The following is an 11,863-nucleotide window of genomic DNA, read 5'->3' on the forward strand; positions in this document are numbered from 1 at the left end:
AGAGTGTCACTTTTAAGGTTGTAGTTCATGTCCAATAGGTATTACGATGTGAAACATTAATATACCCAAAACCCACAAAAAGCAAAATATCTGGAAAGTAATAGTAAGTAATATACAGACTACCCCTCAGTTATAGCTAACTGTAACTAAGCAGGGTAACTCTATGTACCCTCATCCCCATTCCCCACCCAAATAGCTATACTTGTATTCACCTAAAAACTATGTACATATACAGTGGCGATGCAATTTTTTCTTACAATATACTAAACTTTAAGCTATCATTTCTACCAATAATAACAATAATAACAACAACAAACTTAGTCCCATTTGGCGATAGATTTTGCCAAGTTTTTTTCAAATTCTTTTGGCAAAATATGTTTGTTTATAGATTTTATCCATATTTTGGCAGATTTTGAAAACAAAATTTCCAAATCTCAAAACTAGAACTAGACCTGTTTTTGGCCCAAAATATTAGTGTTGGATTCTTTTCACAATTTCAAAAATTACCTCAAACTTTTGTATTTTATAGAAAATCCCACCATCTATTATGACCTAACTAATCCACCAACTAATTACTAGTATCATTTTCTTTTGGACAGGTGAATCTTGTAATAAATGGCACAACTTGATACCTCGAGTGCAAATTTGGAGTTGAGCCGACGGAAGCGGGAGTTGAAGTGAGGCTTGACTCTCAAGTCATTCCCAAGAGGGGTAGTTTCAAGTACCTTGGATCGGTTATTCAGGGGATCGGGGAGATTGACGAGGATGTCACACACCGTATAGGGGTGGGGTGGATGAAGTGGAGGTTAGCGTCGGGAGTCTTGTGTGACAAGAAAGTGCCACCGTTACTAAAAGGTAAGTTTTATAGAGCAGTGGTTAGGCCTGCCATGTTATATGGAACTGAATGTTGGCCGGTAAAGAACTCACACATCCAGAAGATGAAAGTAGCAGAGATGAGGATGTTGAGGTGGATGTGCGGGCATACAAGGATGGATAAGATTAGGAATGAAGATATTCGAGAGAAGGTGGGCGTGGACCCCATGGAGGACAAGATGCGGGAAGTAAGACTCAGATGGTTCGGGCACATTCAGAGGAGGAGCACTGATGCACCGGTGAGGAGGTGTGAGAGACTGCTGTAGTGGGCACGCAGAGAGGTAGTGAGCGACCTAAGAAGTATTGAGGAGAGGTGATCAGACAGGACATGGCGCGACTTAGGATTACTGAGGACATGGCTCTTGACAGAGAATTATGGAGGTCGAGCATTAAGGTTGTAGGTTAGGGGAAAATTGTGAATATTTCTATAGCACAATAGAGTGAGACTAGCCAGTTAGGAGTTAGACTAAGAATGTCATTGGTCGTTTATTGATGCAGGGCTTTATCTGCTAGTTTTTACTATACCAGCCATCTATTTCGTAATTCGTATTCTGTATTTCATATCTCCTATATTGCTGTTATTTTATTATGCATTTTTATGGTACTAATATATCGTCTCCTGTTGTTTTTTTGAGCCGAGGGTCTCCTGGAAATAGCCTCTCTACCTTTCGGGGTAGGGGTAAGGTTTGCGTACATATTACCCTCCCCAGACCCCACTGTGGGATTATACTGGGTTGTTGTTGTTGTTGTTGTTGTAGTAATTGTGTAATTAGCAGTTGGTATTAAAAAAACAGGTTATGGTTTTAGGATAGTCTATTATGTAGTAATGATAATTTTGTGCCGAACTTATTTATGTTCAGGACTATGGTTTATGTTAATGATAATGTATGACATTGATGAGGTTCTGCATATACAAGATTACCAAGTTTGTTTGTTTGGTATTGTTGGGTATTTTTCATAGTTTTTAGAACTTATGGGTATAAGTCACATTTCATGTTTATTTTTTTTATATAAAAAAAAGTGAAATATATTTTGAAAAATTATGTCCAAACAGATTTTCCTCTTCAAACCAAACTTCACCCAAATCAGATTTTTAAAAATGAATTTGGGAATCTATTGTCAAACGCTAGCTCAATATAATTCCATGAGTAGGGTTTGATGAGGATAGAGCGTACGCAGACCTTACCCCTATCGGTGAAGATAGAAAGGTTGTTTCCGATTTATCAATTAATGTTTATCCCACAATTTAATTCTATATAATTAACTCATAAGCGATTTGAATGTGTAAATATTTTCTGTACTAAATAAAACTTAAAATCCAATAAGTATAAATTTATATATATTTCGTATACTCCTTATATAGAGTGAGTCTTTTTTTTCTACATAGAGAAATTAGATACACTTTTTAGGGTATGCAGGGCCACTTGACTCTAAGGGTAAAATATAAATGTACTTTCCTCAGGTGAGATCCATAGGTGCTGATGACTTGGCTGGTTTGAGAATAAATATAATCATTAACCTGATTTATTAATTCTTTTCCTTTTTTGTTTTTAGTGAGAGGTTTTTTTTTTTTCAAGTAGGGTATTTAGGGGGGGGGGGGGGTGGGGTTAGGGGATAAGAAAAATACCATCTGGTTATAGGTAAGGGACCAAAGATACAGAAGCCCCAGGGTTTCCATTTTTTTCATCTTCTCTCCCCCTTTCATTTCCCTCATTTCATTTAATTTGGTACCCTTTTTTATTCTTTGCACTACTAAAAGTAGTTCCAGCTGCTAACCAAGAGTGGAATAATCCCTTATATCATCTCTCAGGCAAATTACAAAGATAGAAAGAAAGAGAAAAGAGAATAAAAATGGGAAGAGGAAGAGTAGAACTGAAGAGAATAGAGAACAAAATAAACAGGCAAGTTACTTTTGCTAAGAGAAGAAATGGACTTCTCAAGAAAGCCTATGAACTTTCTGTTCTGTGCGATGCTGAGGTTGCTCTCATCATATTTTCTAATCGTGGTAAACTCTATGAGTTCTGCAGCACTTCAAGGTATTACAAAAATAACCACTTCTTCCTTCTAAATCCTTTTCAGTTTATATATATAATAACCTCTCTTTTTTTATAGTTTTTTTTGGCTACTTCTCTATGTTTTCTAGGGTCTGTTTTTCCGAAACCCTTATATGTGGAAGTTGACAAAAAAAGAATTGCAAATTTCTGGTCTTTAATGACTTCATATTCTTACTTCATTAAATTTGATTTAAAGAGTTCCATTCCCTCTCTCACTTCAATTTTTAAGCAAGATCTGATTTGTCTTAATATGCCGTACTTTAACCACACATATATATATATATATATATATATATATATATGATCGAATTCTCTCTCTATACTCAAGAATTGATTTTTCATTTGGGATATCAACTATTTTACAATTCTTCTTTCGTTCTTTGGAGGATCTACTTCTTTGTGTTATCATCATCTTGTAGTATTTGTTTTTTAAACTTTTTTGCATATGTAAATATTGATGTTTTTCGTTTTAATTTTTTGGACAGTCTTTGCTAGTATATAAATTTTTATATCTGACTGTTTTTGAAATTTTATTTCCTTTTTCCTGTAGAGTCATTCTTGGCTTGCAGATAGATTTTTATGAGTTTGATTTCTAATTAAAAAAAATCATCTTTTGAATGAAACTATTGAGCACTAAACACCTTTCGTTAAAGAAACTACCAAAAATTCTGAAAACCTAATCAGTAATTTTCCACGTTACAACAATTTTTCACTGTTAAGATTTGATTTGCAGAGGTGTCATGTTTGACAGTCCAAATACTGCTACTTTTGTTCTTTGATTCCCAAGACGGAGCTAAGACTGCTTATGTTAGTTTCGAAGCTGCCAAAGCTTTAAATCCCATTGTAAAAAGATCATTAATAATGATTATAAGAAATGTACTCCATTATTTAAAAGTTGAAGGGATATTTCCACCGGATAATTGTCAATTTTTGTGACCAGGAGTCTATATATTTTGGTAATTTGAGTGCTTGAACCATGTTAAGCAATATATATTTTGATTATTAAATAGATACATTTTCACTTATATTTTTTATATTTGCCAATAAATTTAAATAACATGAGTTAATCCAGACATGTTACATAATTGATTTAGGCCCTTTATTAGTTTAAGGCGTTAAGCTTGTTTTAGCCTAGATGTCTTCAAGTTTGAATTTACCGATGATCTACCAAGAACACCTATTCTTATTTGACCAAATCATATTTATAAACAAGAAAAAACTTTGTGCATGTCCATGGATGGTAAATTGAAGAATTAATTGCTTGAAGAACATGCACGAGTCATTTCTTTTATTTCACTATATATTTAAAACGAGAAATTCTTTTGAGCAATGACTTCTGTTTGCTAATTGATAGGAAGAACCTCTTTCTGTTTGTTAAAATTCGCAATCTGCAGAGAACTTTGATATTACATGAGTATAGAGAATAATTTAGAACAAATATTGCTTTTTAATCTGAAGAGTAGATCTCTTATGCAAAAAATGTTAGAAAGAATTTCTATGTAATAAGAGGAGATAGTCACCGGAAATTATTAAGCTCCAGCTTGGCCATAGATTTTGTCTACAATTTTTTTCTATTTTTTTTCGAAAACATTGTTTATTCATGGAATGTTATTAGGTATTGAAAAAAAAAATTCAACTTCCCAAAAACTGGTTAAGGTACGTTTCTGGGTGAAAATTTTTTCTTCTACTCACAAAATTTTAACTTTTATTTCAAATAAAATCCATGTCCAAACACAACTTAACTTCCAAAAATTATTTTTCAATACAACTTGAAAAACTCTTTTCTCAAGTTTCATTCAAATCTATGTTCAAACGCTAGCTAAATATATCATTTTTCATTCTTGTAGCATGATGAAAACAATTGAAAAGTATCAACGTTGCAGCTATGCTACTTTGGAAGCCAGCCAATCAGCTACTGATACTCAGGTAAGTATTCATGCACTCTTTTCATTATCACAGCTGCAATTATATTATCCCATAAGTGATTCTTTACGGGAAAACAAATTAAAGTTATTTTATAAGATGATAGCTATCTTTATAGGAAAGAAAAGGCTTTGAGTTTTTACAGTTTTCTTTGGTTGAAACTTGGTTCTACTTTGTAGAACTTAACATTGGTTATATTTGGAAGCAATAATCTTGATTATTTTTAAATAGGGAGCCTAAAGTCCAAGGGCACAATTTGGCCTTAAAATAAGGAACATCAAATCGTACAGTCCAAGGGCACTTAATTTATCATGCAAATAGACCTAGTTATGAAAATAAAGTTCGAATGTGATTTTTTCCAGCATTTTATATATGATGAGCATTTCACATCGCATATTCGTTATCGTTTTCTTGAGTTACTACACAATCTATAATCTCAACTTCAAGCCCTTGGTATAATTGGACTCTTTTCATGTAGTATACTACACAAAAGAAAACACTTTTTTTGCAGGTTGGATTAGTTATATTTTTCAAGTATAATTTAATAAACTCCTTAATTTTGTGAAATCATGGAAAAGTTAAAATTGCTTAATTTTGTGACAGAACAACTACCATGAGTATTTGAGGCTAAAAGCTAGAGTTGAGCTCCTACAACGATCTCAGAGGTAAGTTCTTAAATCTTAATTATATAATGCTTTCTGTATGCCCATTGATTTGTTACCTTTTATGAACTCAAATTATTACACAGAAACCTTCTTGGGGAAGATTTGGGGACATTAAGTACCAAGGACCTCGAGCAGCTTGAGAATCAATTAGAAGCGTCCTTAAAGCAAATCAGGTCAAGGAAGGTAAATTACTTTGATCTTATACACAACAACAAAAATTCCAGCATAATCCCACAGACAAGAACTGGGGAAGGTCAGAGCCAATCGAAGCCAAGAGATCTTAAGCTTATTGGTTCGGTATTCTAGTTCTTTTAAGCTACTGTGTTCTAAATTAATAATTTGTAATTGTTTAATAGATTTCTTAAAATTAATATAAGATTTTGATCAAAGCTACTGGATTCGGCTGAATCCTAGGAGGGTAGTATGGACACAGACCTTACCTTTGTCTTGAGAATGAATTTGATCTCATATGAATGATTCTAATACCCTTTTTTTTAATACTGTAATGCCTTGATTACTGCCTCCATAGGTTCTGTCTGATAAATTATTTTTCGGGCCAGTTCTCTTTCAAGCATTTTTCTAACAATTATTGTGGGTGTGGGAGGACCAAACTAAATTAAGGAGGGGAAAAGAAAAGCTATTATAATAATAAAAGCTTTTACAGTAGCATATAAGGTTGCTTCTCTTGTTGAGTTACGCATCCATCTTAAACATTATATGTAGATTTAAACTAGTTTGTTTTCCTTTCAATACTCAAGGTTCATTTGGTTATAGATCCCTAATGTGTAACCAAATATTTTTTATGAAATAAATAATTAAGAATTAATTATTGCACAAAAAATGACCATGTAAGATCAATTATTACTTGGTACTTATCAAAAAAAAATTACTTTAAAAGCTCTTTTATCTTTGATATCTTTTATCCTTGTATTGCTAAAACAAATTTTCTTATTCAACATTTTATCCCACATAAACTAATACAGGTTTTTGCATAACGTGTGGAATGATTAGTTTTTGTTTTATAACCAACCAAAAATTGTGTTACTTCTGCAAAAGTCTATACTGCGAATATTTTGATTGATACATTATAAGGATTTTGGACTTAAGATTGTTTGCAAGATGTCTCACATCATAAGTAAACAATTCTACTGAAAAGAAAACAGATTTCAATTAATAGAGGTTTTCTCCAACAATATTCTTTGTTTTTGCCCTTTGCAGACACACTTCATGCTGGATCAGCTTGCAGACCTTCAACAAAGGGTAATCATTATGATTATAACTTTTAATCCTTAAATTTCCTATTGATTAAAGTAGGGGTGTACAAAGGAAACCGAGAAACCGCATCAACCCGATAATCCAAGTCAAACCAAGAAAAAGAAACTCGACTATAGTTTGGTTTGATTTGGTTTGGTGTTAGAAAAAAAAAACCCGACCATAATTGGTTTGGTTTGGTTTTAATTAAAGAAAGTCAAACCGAAACAAAACCAACCCGACATTACATATATAAATTTTTTAGATATATTTAATATATAAATATACTTATTTTTTATGTAATTTATAAATATTTCTTAAAAAATTTCATAAATTTATCTTTTAAGGTATTATTTCAAGGTTGGACTTAGAACTTTTGAATGTTCCAATAAGTTTTATAGCCATTAACATTAGTAAACTAAATAATGCTAACAAAAGCTTAAACCAAAATCAAATCAATACTAATGCTAACAAAAGACATTCAATTCAATACTATGAACTGGAATGTATTGAATATCTATATTCTGTTTTGAAATAATTTAGATAAAAATGCATAACCTATTTTTATTTTTTCTTTAACGTTTAGTCATGTAATTAATATTCCCTTATTAGTCTACTTTTTTTATCATGACTTAGTACTTTTTGATTATGTTTATTTTTTTTTTTGTGGCTTTTTAATTAGGAATATTTATATTACATAATTTTATTGTTCTTATTGTTAAATATTTTAGGAATATGTCATGACACATCTCATATTTTGTATTATTTTCTTGAAAAATACTTTATATAGTTGTATCTTACTAGGATTAAAGAAATATTTTGAGCACAATTTATAAATTTTGTTCTACGAAGATTTTACCAGAAAAAAAAAACCCCGAAAAAACCTGAATAACCCGAAAATTCGAGAAAACCGAAGAGTGAAAAACCTGAATTTTATTGGTTTGGTTTGGTCTTTAGATTTAATAACCTGACACAATTGATTTAGTTTGATAATTGTTAAACCCGAACCAATCCGGTTTATGTACATCCCTAGATTAAAGGAAGAGAGAGTTATTAACCTATTTGTAAGCTATAAATTTGGCAGGAGCAAATGCTGGCAGAATCTAATAAACATCTCCGGAGAAAGGTAAAAAGAGATAACTAATCGATCAGATCAAATCTCTGTCTCTTTTTCTTTTTTCTAAGTGTTTTGAAGTCATGCATGTTGTGCTTAATTTTATGGTGTACGTTTGTCAGCTGGAAGAAAGTGCAGCTGGAATTCCTCTTCGATTGTGTTGGGAAGATGGAGCTCAAGCAATGCAACTCAACCGTCTCCCTCAAACTGAGGGTTTCTTTCAGCCTCTTGGATTGACTTCTTCTCCTCAATTTGGGTAACTATTAATCTCCGATATTTTTTGTTGTTGTTACATATCTTTTGTTTTTGAGCCAAGGGTCTTTCGGAAACAACCTCTCTACCCTCATGGGTAGGGGTAAGGTCTGCGTACACTCTACCCTGCTCAGACCCCACTAGTGGGATTATTACTGAGTTATTGTTGTTGTACAATCTGAATTTGCTTCAAAATATTTCTTGTTTTTGAATAACAAGAGCCAGTTTGTTACTTTTTGATTGTTACTTAAATTTTATTATACGTGTCGTTAAATCCGTTGTTCCGTAATGATAAAAAGTATACTTTTTATGTCCGATTTTCTTCAAAATATATATGTTATACTGAAACGATGGATTTGGTGTGGAACGACCGAAGAAGAGTAGTTTAGACATATACTCGTAATTAAGGCTATTACATGACTTTTCTTAAACTATGTGCAAAAACATTAGAGGACATATACTATAGACTAGGGTAGTAAATAATTTCAACCTTTATGGACCAATACTAGCAGTATACACAGTTTCATGAAATTAAGTATTCATTCTTGATGGTAATTACATTTATTATTATTCTGGTTATTTTATACAGATACAATCATGTGGGCACGGATGAGGTGAATGGAGGAGCATCAGCTCATAATATGAATGGATTTATTCCAGGGTGGATGCTGTAAATTTGATAAATCAAGGCAGCTGCTCCATCTTTGCTTCAACGAAATAAAATAATAGTATATTGCATTTTCTTTTCGTTTGTTGCAAATTGTATTTAGAAACTCTTAAGTATTATTGGGCAAGGACAATAATATGTATTCATAAGTTGTTACCATAACATTTGAATGGCCCTGCTTGATTGGCCATTATGTATTTCTGCTTGTATTCCATGTAATTAAATGGAATTGTTGCATTATTAATTGTATCTTTGAATCATATATAGCTGTGTTGATTTTGTACGCCATAAATTTCAAATATGCTTTTCCATATTACAGGAATTAGATGAGTGATGTTCGTTTTCTGATGCAGAATGTCGTCTACAGCCAATTTGTGATAAATGTAGTGACTTGTCCCTAACTGGCTAATCGGGAGCAGAGCAGCCCAGTGCACTAAGTTTTTGCTATATGCGGGAAAGGGCTGGACCACAAGGGTCTATTGTATGTAATCTTATCTTGCATTTCTGCATGAGGTCGTTTTCACGGCTCGAATCTGTGACCCCCTAATTATATGATATCAACTTTACTAATTACGTCAAAGCTCCCATTCAAATTGACTAATTGGGCTTTGGTTATTTATGGACAACTTGGGTCTTGACGTGAACAAGGTTCCAAGTATAATTATGGCAATTTAATTCACAAATTGAAAAATTTATCTAATTGGACACCTTGAGGTATTTAGAAGATATGATCGTATATGAATACAATTTACTCATCTTTGGTTTTATATTTTATTAAACTCGTGTGAAAATTGAAAAAAATTTGTAATTGGCAATAAAACCTCCCGAAATATTTCTGCATCGAATTCTTTTCATCTTTCATTGTATAGTTACGCCATGGACTCAGGTTGATGGAGCTTAGATGTTCAGAAAGACAAAGATTAAAGAAGACCACTATTTAAACCTAGTACTTTAAAAGGGTAAAGTATAATTCCAACGAGATTATGTTGGAATCAAATCAAATGCAATCTACTTGAAGGCATCAACCCTAACATGTTTACTTATAGACGCAAGCTTGTGTTAAGAATAAGAATCCACAAAAAAAAAATGTTTTTGTAGCTTTGTTCACCAAAAAAAGTAGCAATATAAGACTCAAAATATCTGTCGGTTGAGGCCTCACCGGGCCTTCATAAATCAGTCTCTCAACAATTAGTATTTCTTATGAATAGTAGGGCACTGATGGAGAACTTATCGACGACAAAAAAGACGAGGTTTCTGTTGGAGGGTCCCTGACGCCCCGAGTCAAATGGAATTGAAAAGACTTTTTTTATATTTATAAACAAGGTGGCATCTCGAAAGTGCCGCTAGTCGGTTTAATCATGGAACGTCCAAAAAGCCTGGTCAAATGCGAACATTATTATTATAATAATATGCCCTAGAACATCTTATTGAATTGCCTTAGCGTTACGTGGGAAGAGAATTTATCTATTCAGCCCCCGACTTCAATTTGGCCTTCTTAGCTATAAATAGGTTTTCATCTTGTACATATAAATGACCATTATATATCCAACACACAAAGATCAACTCTTGTTATTCCCTCCTTTCAAATCTATTACTAGTAATTCAATTCGTTACAACTTTCTCATTATTGGGTTTTAAGAATTCTATTGTTTTGTCTTACAAGCTTTCTCTTGAAGTTCAAGCCTATTTTCTAGTTCCATTATACTACTAGTAGAATTTTCTTTGCTAAGAGTTCCAACGAAAACGTCCTAAAAACTCAATTGAGAAGTAGAGTTTCCTCCTAATTTAGGGCAAATAAATTGACTTCTTTGAAAATAATTGGATGATGAATTCGACTGCTATAATGGATTAAAATCAACCGACTTATAATTCTTGTCAAAACCACTAACGGAAAAAACAAATAAAGAATGTTTCCTTGTTTGGGCTTTGCAAGGCCAAGCAACCCCCCCCCCCCACCCCCCACCCACCCACCCACTTGTTTCCACTCATTTCCAACATCGTATAGACAAGGAGATAAGATTCTGATTTCTGATAATCATATCTGAATACGTTCAAATCTTTAAGATATGTATAAGTCCAATTCAATGCATTTTGCTTTATACTACACAGAAAAATGCTTGGAGTATCGAAAGAAGTTAAGTATCTTGCAAAATCCTTCTGCTCTAACAAGTTGATTTAATTTTTCAAGGTTTCTTCAGTTGACTTGTATTGTTTGCTTTCTCTTACTACAAGTACATGTCCAACGTAGCTAATGGCGGGCGTTCAAGATTTAATATATATGTACAAAAATTATTTTTGACATATATATTCCGTATATATTTTTTATATGCAATATAACTTTTCGGCTAATGGTATTCTGTCGATGAAAATAACAAAGACAACATTGCAATTTCTAAAATTTTATTCAAGCAGAAACTAATAATCCAATTAAATAAATGGATAGTAAAGAAGAAACAAAGAAAAGCATGGTGGTTGGATGAGAAAAAGGGAGGAATATGTTTACCATGTTTATACTATCTTAAATGTCTCTCATTCTTACTTGATTAGGGCATTAGGCCAAGAAAAGGAAATTAGTCAAAGTTAAAGATAGCCGAAAATGGACAAAGCCCACTAGTGCAACTTGCATGTGGAGCCAAATCCAATGGACCCCAGCCCACGTGAAAGCCCAGCTACCTCTTTATTTTTTTAGGAAATATACCACCAAAAAATTTACTTAAATTCATTTTTTCCCATTTTCACTTTCTCCTTTTAGATTTTTTACTACGCTGCATAGTAAAATACTTCCATTTGAGAGTAGACAATATTACTGAGGTTTCCACATTATTGTTGTTCTTTTTCTATTTTCTTCTTTCTCTTTTATACTGATGGCTTACATATATATATCATAATAAAAAGAAACTAGGGGAGGTGCACCTGCACGTGTCTGCATTTTGCCGGTCAATTTGTATAGTATTAAATAGGGGTAACATTTATATTACCTCTTTTGACGTGTCTGTATATTTTTTTGCAGCAAATTGGTTTACACTAAAAGAAATATATAAGCACTTTAACCATTTTCAAGTGG

General features: G+C 32.7%; 1 protein-coding gene across 1 annotated transcript; it reads left to right on the forward strand.

Annotated features, from left to right (window-relative positions):
- Positions 1 to 2,516: 2,516 nt before the first annotated feature.
- On the forward strand, positions 2,517 to 9,061 carry LOC107819058 (MADS-box protein EJ2-like). The gene is made up of 8 exons (XM_016645132.2): positions 2,517 to 2,909; positions 4,775 to 4,853; positions 5,454 to 5,515; positions 5,599 to 5,698; positions 6,734 to 6,775; positions 7,851 to 7,892; positions 8,003 to 8,136; positions 8,722 to 9,061. The coding sequence occupies exons 1-8, from the start codon at positions 2,725 to 2,727 to the stop codon at positions 8,804 to 8,806; spliced, it is 729 nt and encodes a 242-aa protein (XP_016500618.2). The 5' UTR covers positions 2,517 to 2,724; the 3' UTR covers positions 8,807 to 9,061.
- The last annotated feature ends 2,802 nt before the right edge of the window (positions 9,062 to 11,863 follow it).

This window comes from Nicotiana tabacum, chromosome 6 (genome assembly GCF_000715075.1).
Source record: "Nicotiana tabacum cultivar K326 chromosome 6, ASM71507v2, whole genome shotgun sequence".
Classification (NCBI taxonomy): domain Eukaryota; kingdom Viridiplantae; phylum Streptophyta; class Magnoliopsida; order Solanales; family Solanaceae; genus Nicotiana; species Nicotiana tabacum.